This window comes from Crinia signifera, chromosome 1, assembly GCF_055691185.1.
Source record: "Crinia signifera chromosome 1, ASM5569118v1, whole genome shotgun sequence".
Lineage (NCBI taxonomy): Eukaryota > Metazoa > Chordata > Amphibia > Anura > Myobatrachidae > Crinia > Crinia signifera.
The window spans coordinates 127,370,783-127,396,802 of NC_139217.1; the positions used below are offsets into that span (position 1 = coordinate 127,370,783).

Consider the following 26,020-nt stretch of genomic DNA (forward strand, 5'->3'; position numbering starts at 1 on the left):
CTGCATTGTTCTTGATGGACAGAGGGGAGTGGGTACTCCTCTGAGTCACAGCCCACCTGGGGGACCAGGTACCACCACAGTGCTGGTCTGTCTGGCTAGGGGGAAGGTTTCCCTCCAAAACATACTTCCAGGAGCCTGCCAGGGGACCAGCTGAACACCTCTAGCCCAGACGTGAGCTCCAGAGATGGGCAGCCCTGATCCCCTGCCTGGGTGTCCTGCCCGCTGACAGAGAGCCTCATGAAGCTCCAGGGAACCACTCAGCTTGTTAGAAAGTTGATGTTCCCTGCTACCTTCCCTGCAGCTCCCAGCTTGTAGGTTGTCTGGGAAAGCATTCCATTTTGGGGGTAAATACTGGGGGGAACCAAGCAGCCCACACAGGACTTTGGGTCCCCCTGGGACACAGCAGTTACAGTAAGTGAACTTTTCCTTTAAAATACATTTAAAGCACACATGTGTTACACTGTACACACTGAGCCTGTGCAATGCACAGGCTCCAAAAGCCACACAACACATTGTAAATACATTGTACACTTTATACATTGACTTAAGCCTGTGCACAGCACAGGCTTCATTCACCTGCAGCACTGCAGCATTGGACATGTAGTCCCAGCTCAGTGCCTGCACATATAAGTTACAATATGTGCTTTTTAGTTTGTTCTTGTGCCCCAGCAATAGGCTCCTTGAGCCTGCAGCCCAGGAAAGCCATCCTGGCTACAGGGGCTCCTTGGCACTGGGCTAGCTGGGGGCTTTCTTCCTGGGGCCCGGAGGCAGCGTGGCACTACCGCTGTCTCCTGACCCCCAGCACGTTAACTCTGCTGCCTTGCTGTAGTGCATCCTGCCCATGGCTGGCTCCTCATCTCCACCCATGGTGTCCGGAGATAACACTGCACTGCCTCCCACCTCCGGTGCGCCGGGGGTTAAGTACACTCCGCTGCAGCCACCGGAGCTGACCCGGGGCTGCAGCGCAACAGTGTCCCTGCTCCCCCCCGCTGGTGCCACACGCCAGGAGCTGGAGGATCCGGACTCCCACCCTCCTGCACCCAGGGGTGAGAACACAGGGCGGCCATGGCTGCTGCATGGAGACCGGAGCCGTGGCGCCCACAACAAATACAACAAGCAGGATTATGTTTTACACCATCGGCGCCTAGCACTGCCGAATACATTTCTGAATTTTGAGCTAAGCGCCCGTTGTACAAGATGAAGCTGCGCCACGGAGGGTTAACCCCTTCAGTGCCGTGGCGGCCATTAACCACATGTGCCGGGCTCTCAGGTCACAACTGTTAACTTACAAATATACTGTACAACCGCAACCAACATTACACCTATCCATGTTTGCAGGTGGACTGATGTTCTGTATTATAAAAGCTACCTATTTTAGCTTGTGCAGATACACTATCAGTGCTAGAAGATCGGCTATCATGACAAACAGAAAGGTATACTGATAGTGCTGGAAGTCAGACTGACAGATCATTCTGACATTGCTCCTCCTCTTTGCCCTTTGGATCAAGCATATATTTACTACTCTTTCCTGAGATGTTCTTGGAGGGTTCGGTATGATTTACCGACAATTGAAATACTGTCAATCACTTGGACGACACAGTGTTTAAATACTGATGGTCAATATCCCGACGGGTACATAAATCTGACAGTTAAAATGCTGACACGCAATATACCGACATGATCATAATGCTGAACATGTTAAATGCAGACACAGTTGTAATATCGACATGTACCGCTTTCCCTTGCATGGCTCCCGATGCTTCGACACGGTGCTGCACACAATTATATTCTCCCTCTATGCCCACTGGGATGGTATTATTTCTGTCAATATTTTGGCTATCGGTATTGTTGGTCGTCGTATTTTGTACATGTCAGTGTTCAGATTGTTGGTATTTTTAATTAATGATTGATAAGGGATACTAGAGTAAAGGCTAGGAGTTCTCATAAGGAACTGGAGATTTCTGGTACTGTAAACAGCTTTTTGCTTTGAAGCTGTGCTTGTTTGGGTGCTGACTAAAAGACTATGTTTAGTTCATACTTATTTTGAACCTTCCCAAGAGGTAAGGATGCTTTAGTTCAAGCATGTCCAAACTATGGCCCTCCAGTTGTTGTGAAACTATACATCCCAACATGCCTTGCCATAGTTTTAGCATTCCCTAATAGCAAAACTGTGGCAAGGCATGATGGGACTTGTAGTTTCACAACAGCTGGAGGGCCATAGTTTGGACATGCCTGCTTTAGTTATAATCAAATATGCCTGAGGCAGTTTTTATGTACTGTAACATTGGAATCTACCAATATACTGACTGCAGTCAGTTACATTAAATCTGCTGGTCTGCAGGCAGTTCCTGAGTGACTGCTATAATTAGATTACTGTCGTAGGGAACAAATATTTAGGAATGAGTTTTGTCTATATTGTTACTTTGCACTTTTTACTGTATATTCAGAGGTGTGCGTAAGGTCTGACAGGCAAGACAAGGGCAATTGTTCTCACCTATACAAATATGAAAAAAAAACGGTACTTATGTAGTATCTGGGCGTCCGATTTTGTGATTGTATGCCTTACCTTAAGGCATACAATCAGATGCGATGCGATGCGATTCGATGCGATTTTGCATAGGATTCAATGTTAAGAAGGTCCTGTTCATTTCCCCACTATCCAAGTGGGCATAGAGTTGATTTTATATAGCGTGGCGAGCACAGCGAGCCACCGAGCCCGAAGCGTGGCGAGCGAACGCATATTTCTTAAAAAGTATTCTGTGTCGCCACGCTTCGGGCTCGGTGGCTCGCAGGTTTATATCCAACTCCATGCCCACTTGGATAGTGGGGAAAGGAAAAGGACCTCTTTTTCCCATTGAATTCTATGTTAAAATGGACTCAGACCATTTTAACATTGAATCCTATGGAAAAATCTTGACCATCGCATACGATTTGGTCGCATGCGATGCGATCCGATCCGATTTCTAAATTGGACGCCTAGATACTACATAAGTACCAAAAAAACATACAGAAAAAGAAAAAAATTGTTTCCACTGTAGTCCTGTCCAGTTATAGTTTTCTCTTACAAAATATATATATATATATATATATATATATATATATATATATATATAAGAATTGGTTACCCCAACCGCGCTTCTAATATATGTGTGGCAGCAATTCTGGGGGGCCCTCTGTTAGGCAGGACCCAGGATAGAGATAGAAAAAAGGGGGGGTTCCCAGAATGCGCCTTTCCTAAAATACGGGATAATAATTATTTTATCCAACACCAAACGGAATTTACAATGCCGGTACAAAAGAGTAATTCTTTAACAATAAAAAGATTTAACGATAAAACGTTTTTTTTTTCAGTGTTTGGAATCCAGGAGAGCACATCCGGTTTGACTATCTATTTAAAATTTCTGTTGGTGTCAATTCCTCAAATTGTGGTGCTGAGGTTATTCAATCTCCCTCAGAAGCTACATACGGGAATATCAGTGGATTGTATTTCCATATTCCATATTAAATACTCACTCTCGGCATTATCTTTTGATTTTACCGTCGAAAGTATCTTCTACTTGTAAGAAACAGATCGCTATATGTGTATCCCATTCAAGGACCCTATATCGGTGTGAAATTGCCATGTTTTGTGCTGCTGTCAAAATGCCCCTGATGAAGTCAATTTGTTGACGAAACGCGTTGGGCTAACATCCTCACTGAGAAGACAACCTTTTAATAAAAAAACGTTTTATCGTTAAATCTTTTTATTGTTAAAGAATTACTCTTTTGTACCGGCATTGTAAATTCCGTTTGGTGTTGGATAAAATAATTATTATCCCGTATTTTAGGAAAGGCGCATTCTGGGAACCCCCCCTTTTTTCTATATATATATATATATATATATATATATATCGAAAGATCCCTCCCTTGTTGGAGGAGGGGAAATGAACACTCTCCTTATAATAATCAAAATAAAGTCACTGGGGTTGTAAAGTCAACAATAGAAAATTTAATCCAATGTGTACAATTCCATCAATGCCCCGACGTTTCGGTCCACAAACGGACCTTCCTCAAGGAGCTTTTAGATGGTACATCAGCGCATAAAGTATCCTATGCCTCAGCCCTGGAGGACCTGGAAAAAGCCACTGCTGCTGGGTGCAGGACAGGAGCCGGCTATCTGCACTCTGCAGCACTCCATCTCCGGCGATACAGACTCCGGAGGTATGGACACGGGGGGGGGGGGGCGGAAGAGCAGCAGCCAGCCCTACAACCCCACAGCAAGGATCCTACCTGGGCAGCCGCAGCGCAGGGAAGGGAATAATCAAGCTGGGGGCAGGGGGTCGCTACAGTGTATGTTATATCACTGGCGGGGTCCCTGCAGCGTATGGGAACTAGTAGCTGCAGGGACCCCGCCACTGATATAACATACACTGTAGGGACCCCCTGCCCCAGCGCGATTATTCCCCTCCCTGCGCTGCCCAGGGGGGAGGGGGGGGGGGAGGAATCAGATCCGTTGTGACACCAAAAAAAACGGGTCTGAAACGGGTAGGACCCTGCTTTTTTACCGTTTCCAAAAACCGTTTTTTTTGGAAACGGTAAAATCACTTAGCACCTTTCAGACCGCACAGAAAAACGGTTAAATATACCGTTTTTTTAGTGCGGTCTGAAAGGGGCATTGGTAACTTAATCTAATAATTTAAGTTAAAAGTAATTGGAGATAGCAGATTGAATATCTTGTAGAGCAGCCAGATGTCCCAGCATGCCATATCTTTATACCTGGCAAGCGCTGGTGGATGGAGACGTGCGATCGCGTGAGAATGGGGTGCGTGGGAATCTTGTGCGCCCCTTTATGACAAATGGCGCAGGACGGCGCATGGCTCTGTTGAGAGCGGCTCCATCTGTAGTTATGCAACTTTGAGATATAGGAGGTAATTCAGGTTTATACTCCTCGTTACTTATTTGCAACAGGGAGCGATGGTGATGGCCTGCGCATGTGGAGGCCATCTGTGCAAATGGACACGGCGACTTGCATAGTCGCCGGCCGTTTGCATGGAGCAGTGCGGGCATAGGGTGGAGGGCACAGGTCATGCCCATGGGAAGATGTCGTCACCGGATGTCAGCTGCCTGTCCTGTTCACGTACCAGGGCGCCACAAATCTGAGTCACCAGAGAGTGATTTGATTGCGCGTGCTTAAAAAAAATCATTCAATGGTCAACGACCATAGAAAATCGTCTATGGTCAGGCGTTCCTGCGGGTGCTAGCAGATGTAGCAGATGCCACCTGGTGTTTATAAATTGAATACCTTTACAAAGAGCACATACTGTACCTGTTAGGTGAGGTGTAATGTAGTGGCAGTGGCTCATATACTTTTAGGCTGGCCTCATTTGTGAGACTGACTTATGTCACCACTTTCCCTGAGCACCACCTGCATAATTATTTACAGCAGATAGCATTTCTAATAATATACAAACTATGTCTATGACTCATGTTTACACACATTGATCTTCATTAATAATGCATTTATATTACTACATTATTATCTACAAATCAGGTATCATTAAGTATATTGTTAATATAAAAAAAAAAAATTATGGATAATATTGTTATGATTCAGGGCGGGATGCATGACACATTGCATTGTGAATATGATGCATACCGGCACTCACCACAAGCATAACAAAATGACAAAGGACGGTTCTCCCAGTAGAGCTGTCATCAGCGAATGAAAAAACTTCCACATCTAGGATCCAGAATCCTTCTGCCCAATTGGATCTCTCTCAAGGGTGAAAAGCTAAAAAGGCTTCTATTGGCTTTGCCCACTGCATACATCACATTCCGGAGCTTGGTGCATAAACAGTAAGTAGCCAAACCTCCTACAAACCATTGTCAGAGGTTTAGCTGCATTTTTAGCATTGCTGCATCCTCCCCTAATACATGGTTGCAGTCTTTTTGTTTGTTTGTATTATATGACTTGATCTGGATCTTGTCGGTTTTGGTGTAATCTGGTATGCTTTGGAATGCAGCAGACTGTCTTACAGCATGAACTAGGTGATTAACACTGCTTCCATCTGTAACACTTTGGTGATTTCCCTGGTTTTATTGATATCAAATTACAACATGGGATACGTGACTGTATTATAGTGGAGTTGTCAGCATGTCATAATGAGAATGACCAACCATACCACAATGGGTGTGGCCTATGCAGACTTAGGTGGGATTTGGGCTGTTCGTAGGCAGGGAGTGTTTATGCCTCAACTTTGCTTTTTCGAATGTTGGTTGATATTTAATGAGTATGTTTGGCAGGTAAATACCACCAATCTGCAATAAGCATTAATTAAAGACAATTCATTTACTGGTGCCGTAATGTTCAAAGGGACAAGCTTTCATAGATTCAGTATATGATACAATTGCTTATGAAGAAGCACATTTGCTGTATCTATGTTTAAAAGGATTTCTCCGCTGATTTCTTTGTAGTCCTTACACCGTGTGTCTGTATTTTAAGGTCATAAGGGAGAAGCTTTTATAGGGTTTTGATGCAATTTAACTACTATATCATCAACATTTATGTAGAACTATGGGCCTTATTCTAGTTCAATCTTTCTGACAAATTCCTTCTTAGATGGACAAAACCATGTGCACTGAAGGGGGGCAGATGTAACTTGTGCAGAGAGAGTTAGATTTGTGTGAGTTATTTTGTTTCTGTGCAGGGTAAATACTGGCTGCTTTATTTTTACACTGCAATATAGATCTCACTTTGATGTAAAACCCCACCCAAATCTAACTCTAACATCTACTCCACCTGCAGTGCACATGGTTTTGTCCATCTAAGAAGGATTTTGTCAGAAAGAGTGAACTAGAATAAGGCCCTATGTTTGTGTCCTTTTCTTTTATGCATCCCATCTCATTATTATGAGGCACTTTAGATATAGATATAGCAATCAACCCACTGACTTTTCTGAGGTCAATAAATGGTGGAAGCTTTAACAGTTCCGTACAATGTAGCTGTCCTTGTAATTCCCTTACACCATTTGATGCAAAATGCATTCAATTCTACAAGTGTTCAGAGTTGTTGATCATTTTAGGAATGGTTACAAATGGTGCTCGAGTAAGGATTGCAGAAGGTAATAAATAAATGATGATTGCATTAGACATGGGTTATAACCGAAGTTGATTTTAAAGCCCTCCAGCCTGTCAAGGTTACCTTTGCCTGCACAGATTGCAGGAAGGCAGCATCTAGATCCCCAGGATAAGAAGGATGCTTATTGCTTGCAAGACAGATTTACAAAAGTGACGAGAAACTCATAATCCCTCGGAAACAGACTACAGAAAATACATTAAGGAAAAAAACAGAGCGTTTGCTGACAATTATCCGCTCCGCTTTCCACATCTGCAAAAAAATATTTATATGTTTTAGGTTTGAGTTCACTAGTCTAATGTAAAATTAAATCCCAATACTTTTAAGTGAATCGATGGAGAGACATTAAGCATCACAAAAGAGGCATATATTAGTGATGACATGGCCATTGTGCCAAATTGATTTCAGATTGATCACTGTTATTTAGCAAGAATCATTTAATCTAGCTGTGTTTTAGAAGAGGTGGCAGCAGTGCAGGACAGCGTGTTTGCTTGAGTGCTGTGACATAATATATCAGGGGCAGATGGTGGTGCTGTCCTCACATCAGAGCTCTTGAGGGGTAGGGGTAATCTGTATTTCCTGGGATCTCTACTTCCTACTTATTGGGGACGTGTTTACATACAGTCACCATAAGCAGGAAGTACAGAGCACGTACGGTATGCAGCTACAGAGTAGACACCTGGAGATGTGTACAGAGCCTATACCCATAACAGCAACAGCACTCTGACAGCAGGGCAAACACACAAAAGCTGTCCCTGGCTCCCAAGCTAAAAGAGGAAGACTGGGCAGATAGCTGCAAGCAGACATAGCTGAATCAGATTAGGGCAGTTTACAACACAACGACTGGCCCCAACCCTGTCTGTACTATTTTAAAGCATTGCGGGATCCACAGCATAATGGAATACAGAGAACTACACACAGAAGAAACATTATTAACCTGCCTGGCTCACAAGCAACCCAAGAGATTGCTTGTGCAGCAGGTGCAACTCCGAGGCTCCAGTGCAATGCGCACGGGACTGTGCATCGCATCGGACCTTTTGTCATTCACCTGCAATTTAGGCTTTTTTCTGTCATTGATCACCACAATCGCAGGAAAAGAGCCCATACTACATGTGAATTGCATAGTGTATGAAGGCCTTAAAGGCCCCCATCCACTAGTGGGAGATATTGTATGCGTACCTCGCATGCGATACCCCGCCAACTCACTCAGTGGCTCCCGGGCCAATGGACCTCATCCAATGCATCGCATGCAGTCCTTTTGCACATGATGTATCGTATGCGGTCCCAGTAAGGGCTGCGGGCTGCGATAAATATTCATGGCAGCCCATCTGATCTGCGATTGCAATGCGAGTCGCACGGGAATTGCAGGAAAAGGACCGGCGATATGACACTTTTCATGCGATCCGTTGCAACAGTGCCTCGGAATCGCATAAAGAATGCCCATATCGCACTAGTGGGTCTTAATATTTATTTCTCACTTCTGCTGGTTACATACTATCTTCTATTGTGTTTGTGCACATCACAAAATGACATGTCAAGTACCCTGTGTTTCTGAAAGATCTTTGACGCCTATCTACATGAATTTCATTACTCTGTTTACGTTAATTAAAGAATGGAATGCCATTTAGTGGATCACTTTTAGAAAGCTGAACACTTACTAGATCATTTATCATGGGCTTTATTTGCATACAAATATAATTTCCATAAGGCATCCTCCTCCCCATTTTCTTATTTGAGGCCCCTGCTGTTGATTCCTTGGTTCATCATTTTGCTAAGATTTTGACTAGTGTAAATTATGCTGGACACACATATGTTATTGTGTGTCCAGCATAAAGTGGGCTAATTTCATTGAGCCTTTCAAGACCCTATGGCATTCTGATTAAAATTATCTGTTGGTTTTTTTTTCACTTTTAGATGTCTTTGTTAGTTGTATTTGTGCCATACTGTGCTTATTTTGTTCTCTTTTTAAAGCCCAACAAGTCAATAAAATCCTAGATTACTAACTCTTGACATAAATTAATAAACCATATAGTCAAAATCAGGAGCTCAAATTGCACTATGTGTATGCACATTTACTTTTGGGCTGTGTGAGCACATCATTGGTGCTGTATCGGCAAAATATGTTGCTTATTACTGTGCTACAACTTTTGGAAGTGGCAATACCTTTACATGTGTGCAGACAAATAAATATAATGCTAGAGTTATGTCTATGGGTAGAACAGTCTGAGTTGGCGATCTTCTGTCTTCATTCCAGCCATCTTACTGAAGACTAAATTCTTGCTAGTTTTGCTTGTGTATGTTGCTTCTCTGGCTCCTTGCACAGATAATAGTGGAAATAAAGGCTGATCGTTGTCTTAGCCGAGGGCTAAATCAATAATAAGACAACAAGGAGCACACATTTGCTTTTTTCATTGTCTGTAAGAACCAACACAACATCTTTTTCCAGGGTTGAATGAATTGGTATCATGTTTTCATTATTCAACATATGCAATCAAACCAGAAATACTCCAGTACAATTTGCCTGCTAGGTGACTCCGTAACAAATAAAAAAAATATACTTTAAAATCAAGACCTTTGTGTCGGTGGTGTGTGTCCTCACACATGGAGATATGGCCTATGCAAGCTGTCTACAGCTGCCTGTATGATCACTACACAAAGTCGTTTCATTAGGTGCATGACTAATTATGGAAATGACCCGGAGGCTCTCCTGTACCTCCACCAGCCTCTGTTTCTAATCTTGTTATGACATGGCTCCTAGATCAAAGTCTTCGTAATTAAGTTGGGTTTCTTGTTACAAGTAGACTAGAAAGCATAATGACTTATTTACATTGAGTGAATGAACGAATGCATTATACATGAACCAATGGCATAGGCTAACCATAGTTTCGTGCTGACTACTTATCTACAACACCATTAACAATATAGTTCTCTTTTGTGCTATATAAATGTCTTTATTTTTTTTCTTCTATAGTTTTGAAAATCAAAGGCTTTCCCATCTGCTGATATTACAAGAGGTTTATAGTCACGTTGAGGGTGCTTCCAGAGCTGTCGTGGCTTCAGTAACGCTGTAGGACTTAATATATTCAAAGTGATTTAGCTGAGGAAAGATACATGAATTCACTTCCTAAGTAATGGCTCTGTTTACCACAGATACTGTGAGGGCATGGCTTTCCCCACCACAGACACTTGGAGGGCATGTCTCTCGTTAATACATACTTTATGTTATAGATGCTATCAGCATGTGAATGTCTTCAATTTTAGGAAGGTTTATACTATTAAACAGGCAATAGCCTGCAAAGATGAATTGGTAAATACACCCTATAATAATGTTAGATTAAAGACTATTGTACAAGTATCACAGCAGAGGATGTCTGGATATTTTATGTGAAATGCTAAGGGGGTTATTCAGACTTGATCTCTTCTATGCTCATTTTCAGGTCCCTGTGATCAGATAGCCACTGTCACGCCAGAGTGCAATCCCGCCCTATGCAAGGCTACTAATGGCTTGCAAAAATATTGCAGATCGGTGATTACCTGAAAATACATGTGCAAATCACTCACCATAGAATAATGTTTTCAGTGTGTGCGTGACATAGGACCTACTAGGCCAGTGCAATGGAAGATACAGGCTGATCGGGGCCAGAGCTGCCATCCCGTTCTCTCCCTGAAAATGCTTGGTGCATGCCTGCGTTTTCAATGATACACTCAGGAAATCGCCTGTTACCACCCACAACCGGCGGCTTCCTGTCAGTCAACTTTCAATTGACTTGCTGGATTTTATCATAGGATGCGCTACAATCTGTATGCATGTACAGTCGATCGATAATCAGCCAGCCTGCAAATTAGCAGCCCCGTGATCAGGTCTGAATAACCCTCTTAGTACCTATACAGGTGATTGACCAAATTCTGGTTTTGGTATGTATGCAGGAGCATTAGTCAATAAGTAGCTTAAAATGCTGCTGCAAATGGGTGAATTGGAAGGGTCTCATCTTATGTGCTGATTCAAATTTTAGAAGGCTGTCCTTTCGATCCATTGAATCCATTGAAGAACATACACATGGGGAGAGATCTACCAAAACTTGGAGAGAGATTGAGAGGGGATATTCAATTAGGTCCGATTTTTCACCTAGGCAAAAAAATCTACACATTTCTCTGTTTTGTTGTAGGGTGATTGGGGATTTGCCCTATTCAATTTGAGGGCAGATGTTTCCATGATGTGAAATTTTTTGAAGTGGTGATGGCACTGCTAGAATTCTCCTAAATTCTAAGGAAAGTAAGCATAATGTGTCTTTCATCTGATGGACTAAGTTTACTTGGCCGACCACTGCATCAGTGGTCCTTAACGTTGACTGTTTCTTTGTGCTTCTTCAAAAGACCATGAACAGCACATCTTGAAACTTCAGTCAGCTTTGAAATCTTTGTCTAGATGAGACCTTGCTGATGCAGTATAACTTCCTTTGTGTCTTGTTGCTGTGCTCTGTCTTGCTATATTGTATCACATGTCCAGGGCAGCCGAGAGGAATGCCGGGCCCCGGTAAAATTTTGGGGGTGTGGCCTAAGTGTGTGTGTGGTGTGGGCACCTCCCACACTTAGGCCACACCCCCAAAATGTTTAGAGGTGGATAAAAGAAAACTCATGCTGAGCCTGCTGTCAGAACAGCACATGCTGTAGAAGTGTGTGCTACTGTTGATACCTGGGAGGGACGGAGGGGGAAGGTAGGGGTCGAACCAGGGCCCCTGCGGGGCCACTTCAGCAAGCCTGGGCCCGGGTAATTAGTACCTGCTCCCCCCCTCTCTCGGCTCCCCTGCACATGTCACATGAAATGGTCTTCCACAACCTCACCTTTGTAGCAGAGATTGACTGTTCCTCACCCCATTTTAAAACTCCTTCGCAGCTGTTTCTTTTTCAGTTAAAAAGGTACAGTACAAATGAAAATGATGATCATTATCACCTGTTCCTATGATTGGTTAATAACACACCTGATTATAAGCTTACAAAATCCCTGACCAAATATTGATTTAAGAAGAGCTCTCTTTTGTTCACTCCGTTTGCATTTTATTAATCGATACAAACAAACTATTAACTCCTATTTCAGAAAACACTAATACCCCTTTTCCACTAGAAGAAATAACCCGGTAATCTCCACGGGGACGCGCTTCTACCCGGGTTTTTCTGCTAGTGGAAATGCTCCCTGTCAAATAACCCGGTTTGGATTCCCTGGCAATCCTACCCAGGTCATGATCAGGGTAGCACCCGGTTAGCACCCGGATTCAAGGGTAGTGGAAACGCTCCCTAACCGGGTTATTTGACTGAGCATGTTAAAATCTTCACTGATTGGTGCTGCTGGGGCGCTGGTGAGTGATGTCATCACTCAGAGCCCCGCAGACTGCGCACATAGTATGGAGGACAGCGTTCTGTGCGCACGTGCTGCATGTCTGTCCTGCTGACTTTCCCCTGCTGCATAAGAGGCTGCTCCAGCAGCCACCTTCCACTCTGCCGTCAGCACCAGATTTAATTTTTGGCAGTAAAAAATAAAATAAAAAGTTATTTTAAAAGAAATGAGTGTGGTGTCTTCTTCTAATATCGTAATATTTTTAATGGTGGCCCTTTTGGTGTAATGGTGGCCCTATTTTGTGACCTCCCATGGTAAAGCCCTTTAAAAAGGCTTTTTCTTATGTAATCTATAGGGGAAAAAAGGCCTTACCCGGGTTAAGTGTAAAAGGGGATGATCAGGCAATTTACCGGGTAGCACTGTAGTGGAAATGTGCTTCTTACCCATGTCCAACCCGGGTTCGAACCGGGTACAATTTACCGGGTCCGACCCAGGTTGCTAGTGGAAAAGGGGTATTACTTTGCTGCATTTTTACAATACCAACCTAAATATCTTTTGCACAATAGTGTGCGTACAGTATATGTTTTGCAATGATAGATATCTCACTAAATATTCATAATCACACACCTGAACTACTTCCTACTGTCACCTAAACAGCCACGGCACTATCACTCCTCAAAATTACTACATAACTCAAAAGACCTGACATCAATCATCACCCAAGATGACTGATATAATGATGATCTCTTCAAAGAACTTGAACAGAGCAATGTTTGCTCCTATTCTGTTTACTCAAAACAATCTGAGGACACACATCTGCATCTTATAAACTGGGTGTCCTCAGATTGTGTTGCTGCAGTATGTCACGCTAAAAGATATTGACTACTGTAGCTGGTTTGTGTGTAAGCATCGCGGCAACAATATACTGTATGTGGACATATCTGTAGCTACACCACTGTTGTGTGTGTAGTCACCTTGTGATATACTCATGCCTTCGGTGGTTGAGCACAATCTGCTGCATGCATCACAACACACAAAGAAAAGAAAGATTTAAACATACACGTCTTCACATCTTTTCAATTAATTGATAGATAATTATTTGTGTCTAAGAATCAAAAAATACAATGGGGGAAATTGAATAAACAGAATGTGCCTATTTTAGGCGTATTCATATGCAGTTGTATGCAAATACGACTGCCTACACGTATTTCTATAGCAAAAATAAGCCAATTCGTATATGTCACATTCGTATTTATGAATATGAATGTATACGCCATCGGATGAATACAAATAGGAATCATCATTCAGTTGAATGGTGACGCCTAAGTTACTAAGTGGCTGTATGCAATATACGGCCGCTAATTGCCGTGAAAATATAACTCATTTTTCAGGTCTATTTGGCAGAAGCCTGCCAATGTAGGGGGACCCCCTAAGTTTTTTGCCCCGTGAATTTCTAGAACTAGGAACGGCTCTTTGAGCCCAGGGCTGGTTACGGCCGTGGGGTAACATTTTTGTAATTATTATTGGTTATTTCTATTTTGTACACATTGCAGCCTGTGCAGATCTGACTGATCCATGCAGGTTGCCGACTTGTATTTGTATTTAGCGGCCGTATATAAAGCCACTAAATACAAATACGAATATGGCAGAATATGCCGACCTACACCATCGGCAAAATATGATTCAGTAAATAGGGCAGATTAGTAAATCTGCCCTATTTACGAATTATATTTTGCATGAAATACGACCAATGCCAGTCATATTAAGAATATGATTACGACTGAGTCGTATTCTTAGTAAATTTCCCCCAATATTAATTATGGTCATGATTATACACATTGGAAAAGTGTAATAAATTGTCTATTTTCATCTCATTTAGATTTAGGATCTGCATAGTAAAATAAATCCTATTCATTCAAAAACACACAAAAAAACTAGACCATTTGCATAGTTAGATGAATCTTAAGGTGGCCATACGTATCCAGGTCTGACTTCTATAATCCACAAGTCAACGGATCTGTTTTCCTTTGACCTCCCCGGGCATTTGATTTCTCGCATGTGATTTATCGCATGTAAAAAAAACTCACTTATTTGAATGTGGCATTGGGGCAAAATACGGCAGATACATTTTAAAAATTTAAATCTGTTATAGTTGTTGTTTTGTTTTGCTTTCTCTAATTATTTTTAGTTTGGCTTCATGTTTGCCTTAGGGCACTAGATACTACATTTATCTTGCTAGAAACTGTTTTTTTAACAGCGCTGTTAGATCTATACCTCATCATTTATACACTTGCGAAGGGAATGCTATTTCATGAAAGATAGAAATAATAAAGTTGTTCAATGATACACATTTTTAGAATACTTGTGTTCTATGGGGCGAGATGTAACATGGTGCGTTTTTTTTTTTTTTATAGAAAGTGTGGTTCTTTTTGGTCAAAAGTCGGGCAAAATTTCCCATTGATACAACAAATCAGCATACCTGTGCTACATCATTTGACCCATTTTTTTAAAGCTTTTGGAGAGATACATTCAAAAAATCTATTTTATAAATCCACCCAACTACTGTACATTATTATTCATTGGGAGGGGTGTACAAGGGGATTTGACACTGCGTCCCAACATTTTACATACCTTCTTACCTGCTCAGGAGCTAGCTAACATAATAATTACATTTTTCGGGGAAAATAAATGAGAATTTGGAAATTAGTTGTAATTGTTATTGATGTGCAATCTCACCCTGGAAACATTTTGCAGGCCAAACTTGCTCCTAATTACATCGCTCCTTTAGACTATAGCCTACATTTAGGTAGATGTACCCACAGTTTATGTACTTTAATTACATTGAATGTATTTGAGATGACAATAAAGGATTAGGGGAGTTTTGTTTTGTATATTCATAAGGACTATTTATGACACTTTTTTTCTAGAAATGGTAGATATTTCTACTATTTAACAAGAGTGATACCACAGGGCAATCATTGATTTCTCATGATGTTGCTCTATATTTGATGGTTTGTACATTCTATGGGGACTGCATTATATCCTCTGTTTATCATGTGGAGGAAAGCTAGGTAACTCATTCATTAGATAATATTACCATATACCCTACTGCAAAGCCAGTGAGACGTCTCTGGATTGAAGTGTCAATGCATATATAGATATTTCATATGCCCACCCCCATCTGTCCAGATTTGGTAAGACAGTCCTACTTTAGGGGCACTGGGCCAGATGTAGTAAGTTTGGAAGTGATAAAATAGAGAGTGATAAACAACTAGCCAATCAGCTCCTAACTATCATGCTACAGGCTGTGTTTGAAAAATGACAGATAAGAGCTAATTGACTAGTGGTTTTTCATCCTCACTTTTCAAGTACATCTGGCCCACTCTGTCCCACATCCCAATCATGGGCCACAGTGGGGGGAAGTTGGAAGAACCCATCTAACAAGCTCCTATTTGACCAAGCAATGATTAGATGCCATGCAGATGCACATAGTGTCTGTTCACAAAAGAGATAGGGTTGCGGTATGTCCAGCAGCTCTCGGAGCACTGAGTATGACCCCCAACGTGCCTAAAATGGGAAGGGTATATGAGCACAGAATTTTCTGTGAGGTCATTCCCCTTGCTTCAAGGCCAAACCCCTAATTTCAGACATGGATCCAAGTTGTGCACCATAGAGGTATCATATTGTCTGATTACCTCACTGGCAACATTTGGCTGTTGATGAGGGTGAGAAAACTTCTGCTTAGGAGACGGGGTATTTGAGCCCTGGGTTGATATATTGTTGGCACACGGTTTTCTCTATTTCTGTGATAGGCAGCAATACAGAGAACAACCGCTGAATACACTAATGATTAACCGATCCCTTAATGTTTTTCTAATGTTTAATATGTGGACATACAGTATGGTACTAATTCACAGTATGTGCTTTTAAGCAGAGAAACTTCATTACCATAAGACATCCATTCATTTTTTTCCATGTTGAATAACTAATAATAATGTAAGAGAAGTGACATTTTACCACATTTACTGTTCCTTTGTAATCCTGAACTGCAACGTGACATACTGTACAGTGGTGGATCTATAATGGGTGCAACCTCTTAGTATACTTACCTGCCTGTAGTCCCACGGCGCTGTGCAAATCAGACCTCACCGGGAACATGGCATCTGTGCATGTGTAGTAGTCTGGTAGTCTACTCCCATCTGTACTACGGAAAGAGAAGAGGCCTATGTTAAAGCTGCATACAGGTCCCATCCTGTCTCAATCTGTCCTTAGTGACATACGTTCCTATTCATGCAAATGAACCTGCAGGTTAATTTGTCTGACAAGCCATAATTCCTACCCACCCCCCATGCACATATAGTACATCCCACATCAGTTGGTTTACATTAATTGTATTCAAAATTATTCCAGGCGCATCACACCATTGGCCAAGTGACGACAATATCAATGAGAATTTTGACCACACACATGGTTGACCATTTGTTACTTTTATTTGTGGAATTTTGCCAACATAGGGTTTCTGGTCACACTAGGACTACGTATCAGAGGGCGAAGAGCCCTAAATGTATAAAGACAAATTGTATTTTTGCCAGAGATTGGTCTTCTCCCTAATAAAGCAGCCTCAAAATCTGAAAGCGATATTGGTGGTGGGTATAATGTGCAATAGGCTTTGCTGGTCTCCTACACCTACACTAATAAATAAGTATTGTGGTACTATTATTGCTACTTGCTGTTATTCGTTACAATATGGGAGCAGGACTTTCTTATCTATTGCAGAGCATAATGATCGTATTGCGTTTACCATGTTTGTTGGGAAGACCATGTGGGTAGAACTTGAGATTGAATGTGTTTGGGTATTAAAGAGTAATCAGAGATCATTTCACAGTCATAAATGTAAGTGTGTAAGTATCTTAGTGCGTCTTATACTGGCATCGGTAAGCTGAAGTATGCAAATTGAACATAATGTTCCACATTAGTAAAAGCGTAGAGAAAACAAAACAAAAATCTTCACAATAAAGTGGTCCCACTGAGGATTAGAGTTGTGGAAAAGCAACGCTAAATAGGGAAAATGTGCAAACTGAACATCTGCATAAAATAAAGCATATCCATTATAAAGTCATATACAAGTGAAAGAGAAATGAATCTTTAATAAGCAGCGGCAAATAGATCACAGAGGAGAATATACCCTCATCTCAAGTCTTTATGCAAGCGTTTATTTTGATAATATGGACAGTAGCTGTGCTGGGATGCACCTTTGTGTCTCATTCTAGCTGCTGGGGGAAGCTGGGTAATTCAGTCCTAATGAACTATTCATTTTCATCCATTTTACAGCACTATTGATTTTTGCTTCTCCCGCTGCAGAATGAAAAAGGCAGAGGAGCATGTTGTGGGAGCACTGCTGATTTTAGCACAGAAAGCACCAGAATAACACATTGGGTACCAATTAGAACAGTTTCTGATCATTTATTTCATGTGGCTCTAATTCTTCTGGGGAATGAACTGAGGCAGCTAGTTGAGGGACAAAATTAATAATCTAATAGTAAGCTAAACAACAGTAATAAAAGTTGCAGAAGTTTATGAAACTCTCTTTGTTGTGTATGGTCTTCACAATCATTTATCTTTTTGTTTTCTTTTTCCCAAAGGTTCTTCCAGAAAGCAGTGAGCCAAGAACAAACTCCGGGGTAAGCAGCTTTTCTATCAATTACCCCCTTATTTCCATTCTCTCTTCTTATTTTCTTCTGAAAGTCCATCTAATCTTTACTTGTTACTGAACGATAGTATATTCAGTATACATTTTATTGTGTTGATTTATCATTTTCTTTTCAATTGAATTCATAAAATATATATATATATATATATATATATATATTTTTTTTAATTTATTTATACTGTATATATAATTAATAATAATTAAATTATAACATTTATTTGATAAATAAAAAAATCCATAATTTTGTTAACTTTAGTCTCCTGGCCATTCCATTGCCGGGAGCGATGTATTGCTTTGTTATAGCCGACAGGGATCACTTATTTTGCAGACTTATTTGCCCAGTACTTTTTATAGGGATGCAAACCATCTTTATCTATGGCACCATCTTTATCTATGGCACTGAAGTATACAGGTTCGGAATGGCCTGGCAGGGAACTGGGGGATTCACCAGTAGGCCCTGGTGATTTATAACCCTGTCTACTTTTTAGTGGGAGCGGGGCCTGTCGCAAACCTTCAATAAGTGATAATGCTGCCAGGCAGTCAGTAGCCGATGACTAACCCGGCTATTGGCTAACCTGGCGGCGGCTGCAGGATTTACGTTCCAAGAGGAGCCCCATGGGTGGAGGAGTGAGCAAACATCACGTTGCTTCATGACGTCACGCAGCGTCGTGAGTCACACATTGGACCCGTCTGCACTATCCCCCAGTGGGCCCATAATGTTCCTTGCCGACACTGAATGTATTCAGAATTTTTGAAGATCCTTTATGCATGTGTGTATCTGATATCCTCCTCCATCCAGCTGCAATTCCGGCAAACAATAGATGCTTGGTAACGATTAGTAAAAATGTAAATTGACAATAAAAAAATAAAAAAGTTATGTTATTGTTCTAGTTTGCCCATATTGTACACATAGTCCTCTCCCATAGCCTAACACTGACAGAGAAGTATGGCCACACATGCGCCTAAAGATTTGGCCCCTAGAGAAGCCAGTGTAGTCTCTCTGGCTCCACTGGTCTCGCATTGGTGGATATAGCTAATACCATCCTGACATTGTTAATTAGACTCAGGAAGCTTTTACCATAGAGGTGTATGTGGGCGGCGGCAAGCAGTACAAAATAGGTTATCTTATTTCTCCAATCTAAACCTCTTTTTAAAGAAGAGAGAAGCACAGAAAAGTCATCTCCCAGGTGAAAATTTCAGAGAAAGGGCATTTCTCAGCTACTTAGATGGATCGTTTGCTTTTTGCATACACTTAAACAGTAAAACTGAATTGGTTAATGGTCCAATGGAAAAGTGATCCTTGAAGATTGTTAATTTGCTTTGCTAATATCTAGATGCATATTATTTTATGGTAATTCGAGCAAGAAATGTGTTTTACTTCTGGCAGACATGACATCATTTCAAAGTAGATTATGTGCACATCAGTGTGGATGTAATTTGTCATGTAATAGAACTGTCCCATTACTGTCCGTCAGTCTTCATTTATTCAGTTTTCCTACATAATGAACAACCAATATGCCGAGTTTAAAAAACTCTTATGTACAATGCTGTGGTAATGCTGTCCAATCCAGGGCTATCCTGCATCTCTCCAGCACCATGTACCATAATCTCCACTGCTCACCCCAACTCTAATTCCAGCAGCTCACCCCACCTGTGTCCTTCCAGCAGCTCGCCCCACCTGTGTCCTTCCAGCAGCCCACCCCGCCTGTGTCCTTCCAGCAGCTCACCCCACCTGTGTCCTTCCAGCAGCTCAACCCACCTGTGTCCTTCCAGCAGCCCACCCCGCCTGTGTCCTTCCAGCAGCCCACCCCGCCTGTATCCTTCCAACAGCTCACCCCACTTGTGTCCTTCTAGCAGCTCACCATGTCTGTGTCCTTCCAGTAGTCTACTGTGCATGTGTCCTGCCAGCAGCTCAGCCGCCTGTGTCCTACCAGCATGCGTCTCTTCTTCCTTCATCTTTCAAGCTGAACCTACCTTTATTCCTCCAGCAGCTCAACCTACTGAACTGTACCTGTTTAGTTCCAGCAACTCATCCTATCTGTGTCTCTATAGCAGCTCTACTTATTTGCACCTCATGCTACCTGTGTCCCTCCAGCAGCTCACCCCACCTGTATCCCTCCAGCAGCTCACCCTGACTGTATCACTCCTGCAGCTCAGCCCGCCTGTGTCCTTCCAGCAGCTCACCCCACCTGTGTCCTTCCAGCAGCCCACCCCGCCTGTGTCCTTCCAACAGCTCACCCCACTTGTGTCCTTCTAGCAGCTCACCATGTCTGTGTCCTTCCAGTAGTCTACTGCGCATGTGTACTGCCAGCAGCTCAGCTGCCTGTGTCCTACCAGCATGCGTCTCTTCTTCCTTCATCTTTCAAGCTGAACCTACCTTTGTTCCTCCAGCAGCTCAACCTACTGAACTGTACCTGTTTAGTTCCAGCAACTCATCCCACCTGTGTCTCTATAGCAGGTTAACTTATTTGTGTCCCTCTAGCACCTCATGCTACCTGTGTCCCTCCAGCAGCTCACCCCACCTGTATCCCTCCAGCAGCTCACCCTGACTGTATCACTCCTGCAGCTCAGCCCGCCTGTGTCCTTCCAGCAGCTCACCCCACCTGTGTCCTTCCAGCAGCCCACCCCGCCTGTGTCCTTCCAACAGCTCACCCCACTTGTGTCCTTCTAGCAGCTCACCATGTCTGTGTCCTTCCAGTAGTCTACTGCGCATGTGTACTGCCAGCAGCTCAGCTGCCTGTGTCCTACCAGCATGCGTCTCTTCTTCCTTCATCTTTCAAGCTGAACCTACCTTTGTTCCTCCAGCAGCTCAACCTACTGAACTGTACCTGTTTAGTTCCAGCAACTCATCCCACCTGTGTCTCTATAGCAGGTTAACTTATTTGTGTCCCTCTAGCACCTCATGCTACCTGTGTCCCTCCAGCAGCTCACCCCACCTGTATCCCTCCAGCAGCTCACCCTGCCTGTATCACTCCTGCAGCTCAGCCCGCCTGTGTCCTTCCAGCAGCTCACCCCACCTGTGTCCTTTCAGCAGCTCATCCCACCTGTGTCCTTCCAGTAGCTTACCCCACCTGTGCCCATCCACCAGCTTACCTGTGTCCTTCCAGCAGCCCACCCCACCTGTGTCCTTTCAGCAGCTCACCCCACCTGTGTCCTTCCAGTAGCTCACCCCACCTGTGCCCATCCAGCAGCTTACCTGTGTCCTTCCAGCAGCTCAACCCAACTGTGTCCTTCCAGCAGCACAGTGCGAACCGTGCAGAGCAGCTCCAGAGTACAGTAGGGTGCTTATACAATGTTTAATCGCATCGCATCGTATGGCATTGTATGCCATGTACAATGGCATACAATTTGAAAATTGTATGCCATCGTACACTAACCAACGAAATCGCGTCGCATCGCATACCGTCGCATGCGTTATGGTATGCGATGCGATAGGCGCCGCCAAAATACACCAAAGTACCAAATCAAGGTTAAAAATTGAGTTATTTCCCTGGATGCGTCGATACGGATCAGTTTTGCTTGGCTACTCGAAATGTCTACAAATGAGCCGGTTCTTCTTTCATCCTACAACAAACCACCAAACCACCATTTGCATTGGCCATCTAGTGGTCAGTAATTCTTGGGTCATTCACACAGTCACCTTGGATAGATGTCTGACTTGACAAGTGCAGTTTAATCTAGGCTTTTGCCAGGTGCGGAATTAAGTACATTATATGGGCATTTTATTCAATTTGGCATTGCTTAACTTTGTTGAATACACGTTTAATTAATTATATAAAACCTGTCTTATATCCATATAAAACAACTTAAGATATACTATTTATTGTGTTTGGGGGTTATTTGTTTATTTGGTATTAAATGCATATCAGAAACAGGATAATTTTAAGGAATCTACAACATTAAGAAATATAGAGCGTTAAGTAAACATTAAAGTCAGGATTACATTCAAGAAAGGTCAACATAATAGTGAAGTCAATAATAGGTTTGTCCTGCTGAAGAGCGATGGATCCCCAGGGAACACCCAGCGTTTTCATGGGGTCACCCAGAAAACGCTGGGCGTTCCCCTGCTCCAGCACCCTGAACTCCTCCCCCCCTTCCTCCTCCCTCTGGAGCGTATGGCCTGGCTAGTGTGAAACTTGCTGAAGCTGTTCGCTCCCGGTGTACCCGGACGAACGCGTCTGAATCAGACACTTTTTTATATTAATCTGATCGGCCGCATTGTCTTTAGCAGTGATTTCAGACAAAAAAGGAGGTTGGTACTTCTTTGCGCTGATGTCTGGGAGCTGCTAGTATTGATAAAAGAAGGTTCACCCACTTTCCAAAACATAGGACACAAATACAAAAGATATCAATACTCTTAGCGCTTCCAGATAGAATTTACACTATATGCAAGGTAAGTGTCCTCAATAATTTGTAGAGGTAGTTCTTAATTATGCCACCAAGGGTTAATCAACAGATAGGATCCCAAATCTCCAGTAGAATGTGGAGGGCGGAGGTTTCAATTTCTGTATATTCTAAAACAGAGAAAATAATAGTGTAACACCTTTTTCTGAAAGGGGATAACAATTTATTATGCAATCACAATTTCCAGGTTAAAAAAAGCATATAATCAACAGCCGGTGATATACTTACACCCAGACCTTCTTCACCGATCCTCAGGCTCCGGAAACCTTTCTTATCGGGATGAAGTAGAATGGTGTAGAATACAAGATCCTCCAGCGAACATAAACAGGTGATTCTACCAGCCACGGGAACACCTGCTTAATGCATTTCGGACCTTCGGGTCCTTCATCAGAAGCATAGTGTTTCCTGTGGCTGGTGGGGTTTAAATAGTAGAATATGGCGCCAAAGAGCATTACGCTCCAGGACACCAATACAGGAAGCGGAAGTGAGCGGGGCTATAATCGGAAGTAGGACACGCGTCTTATGTGTTCCACCCCGATGTCCTCCTTGCGTTCCATAGGCCGGAACGTCAATTCCGGGACAATGTATATATCGTATTGCACACAGCCCGATGTTACAGGTTATTTACATTTGTAACACAAGTTTATATCAAAGACTCCTCCGGAAATCATTCTATGCATTCATCCTTGTTCCCTTTCTCCTTCAGGAGCCAATTCTTTGCAGAATGTTATAAGTCCGTTTATTTTAATAGGTCCATATACAAGAGAATCAAGAAAAAAGGCGGAGGAGAAAAGGGGAACGGGCTGTCAATAATAATAATAAATAACAATACATTTATTATACACGATTCTAAACATTTAAAAAATATAAAAAATATATCAAGCTGCTAAAACATTTAAAAGATGCGACTAAAATCAGATACTTATAAAAAACCATTTGATCTCAAATTCACTATTAAGACCATTTGGCACCAGGGTATTAAGTTTAAAAATCCATTTAATTTCGGACTGTGCTAGACGGGTTTCAATATTTTTATTCCGCCATGTGGGTAAAATTACTTCTAGGCCACAAAAGGTTTTATACAACATTCTTTTGATATGTGGACCTTCTTGAAGTGTGCTGGAACGTGTGTGTTTCTAGACCCTTCCTTATATTATATACGTGTTCGGCTAAACGTGTTTTTAAATTTCTGGTGGTCTTACCCACGTAAAACAGTGATTTCAGATACAAAATGGTTGCATAAATTATGTGTGGCCAGCGGGTATACATTAGATAATAGATGCTTCATTTTGTACAATACTCATTGAAGAGAAGTAGACAATTCTTTGTGTACTGATTATTAAACCACTTTCATTCTATTTTTATGGAGTCTAGGATTTTACATATTTTTAGATGTGCATGTCACGTGCAATATACTATATCAGCTAGAAATGCCTTAGGCATTAAGACAGCAGTGTCAGCTGGTAACATTTAGAGACATGCCTTGTGGGTACTCTGCATCATGTATTGGAAATCTTAATTCTAATAATGAATTTAATAACCATCATCTCCGTGCGTTTGCCTGTAATCTCGCCTGCAGTGTTAAATGATACTTAGCATGTGTGGATGTGATGGTGTAAAGGTATCTGCATCCCCTTTCTCATGTGCAGTAATTGCACTGGTTATGGAAGGTGGCTGCGGTGGAAGTGCTGTCATACTGTAGCACGCAGGACTTTATGCAGGAGCAGAGAAACTGATCGGGAGCCACAAGATTCCTCATCTCTAAAAATAGAACTGAGAAACCTGGTTGACTGTACGTTGCACGCTCTTGGGAAGGATTGGTAAATGCCAGCACATTTCTGTTCTTATTTCATGTGTCCATTTTCCCAAATATGTTACTGTGACAGCTTGCTTACCAGATGGTTATTATTATATATTCACCATTACGTGTGCAAACTTTGATATAAATATCCCAAATGGCATTTTGGCTACTGAGTGAAAAGGGCTTCTATGGTGCCAATTTAAGAGACAGACAAATGCTGTGATAGTGGTCCTTTGCACTTTGTTGTATATAATGAGCCCATTCACTATTAGATTCCAAGTGTGGCTGCCGGCCAATCCTCAGGCTCCACCATGGGGTGAGTTTTTAACTTGAATTCCACACAGCCACCACAGATTATATTAAGTAGGACCCTAAAAGGGAAGGATAATTTATCACAGTCCTCCTGATGAGACCATAGGAACTACAGGTCCTGCCGCATAGGACAAACAGTCACTACTAGGATAACAAGTACTGACATACTTCCATTGTTTGGCCATAGAACCCAGTGTTCTTAACAGTTAAGGAGAATCGGATTAGAATTCTTATTCACTTATATCATACTTGCCTGCCTTGCAAGAGACTCACAATTTTAGCACAGACCTCCGCACATACAGAAGAGTGGCCATATCTCACATATTACGAAATTATTCCTAGTAAAGCGGGCAGGATGAGTAGATAATATAGGGAATTGTGGTGCCTTATGCAGGGGGGTTGGGGCTATTTTATGTAAACTAATGTAATTTAGCCCCATACCTTACCCATGGACCATGGGATTTTGGACAGGACCTAGTTGATGTGCAGTCCCCCCCCCCCTCCCCCTCCTGCCATGTCTGTTCTCCAGGCATCTGCTGGAAAAGAGAGTTTAAGCATAAGCAAGAATGACGGTACTTGTGTATTTGCAGGGCGCCCAATTTACATACGTACGTCACCGTAGGAAAATTGCATCGCATTGCATGCAATTTTGTGGTGCTATGCGTTGCGATTTTCCTTAGTTAATTTTCGCATCACATGCCATTTGCGATTTTTCATTGTATAAGCACCCATGCGATGAGATGTGATGGTACTTCATTTTAAAAGCACCCATGCACACCCCCACTATCCACACCCCGAAGCTTGGTGAGCACAGCGATTACGCATCTCCCGACCTTTTCATACCCCCACTATCCACGCCGGTGTGGAGTTAATTCTATAAAGTGTGGAGAGTGCAGCGAGCCACCGAGCCTGAAGCGTGGCGAGCGCAGCGTGCCCCGTGAGGGGACGCGGAATACATGTAAAGTAATCCGCGTCCCCTCATGGGGCTCGCTGCGCTCGCCACGCTTCGGGCTTGGTGGCTCGCTGCGCTCTCCACACTTTATAGAATTAACTCCACACCGGCGTGGATAGTGGGGGTATGAAAAGGACGGGAGGATGCGTAACCGGGGGGTGACGTGGATAGTGGGGGTGTGCATGGGTGCTTTTAAAATTAAGTACCATCACAACTCATCGCATGGGTGCTTATACAATGAAAAACCGCATTGCACTGCAAATGGCATGCGATCTGCGGGCAGGGGTGCAGTAAAAATTAACTAAGGAAAATTGCATCGCATAGCACCACAAAATTGCATGCAATGCGATTTCACTACGCAGAATAGCCCACTAAGCAATTAGCTTAGTGGGCGC

General features: G+C 42.6%; 1 protein-coding gene across 6 annotated transcripts in view; it reads left to right on the top strand.

Annotated features, from left to right (window-relative positions):
* Positions 1 to 26,020, top strand: part of INPP4B (inositol polyphosphate-4-phosphatase type II B) — a 512,352-nt gene that overhangs the window by 223,581 nt on the left and 262,751 nt on the right. For all 6 annotated transcript variants that reach the window (XM_083173210.1, XM_083173202.1, XM_083173215.1 and 3 more), the window contains one exon: positions 18,089 to 18,127. In XM_083173210.1, coding sequence (XP_083029336.1) covers positions 18,089 to 18,127 — 39 coding nt within the window. The remainder of the gene's footprint in view (positions 1 to 18,088; positions 18,128 to 26,020) is intronic.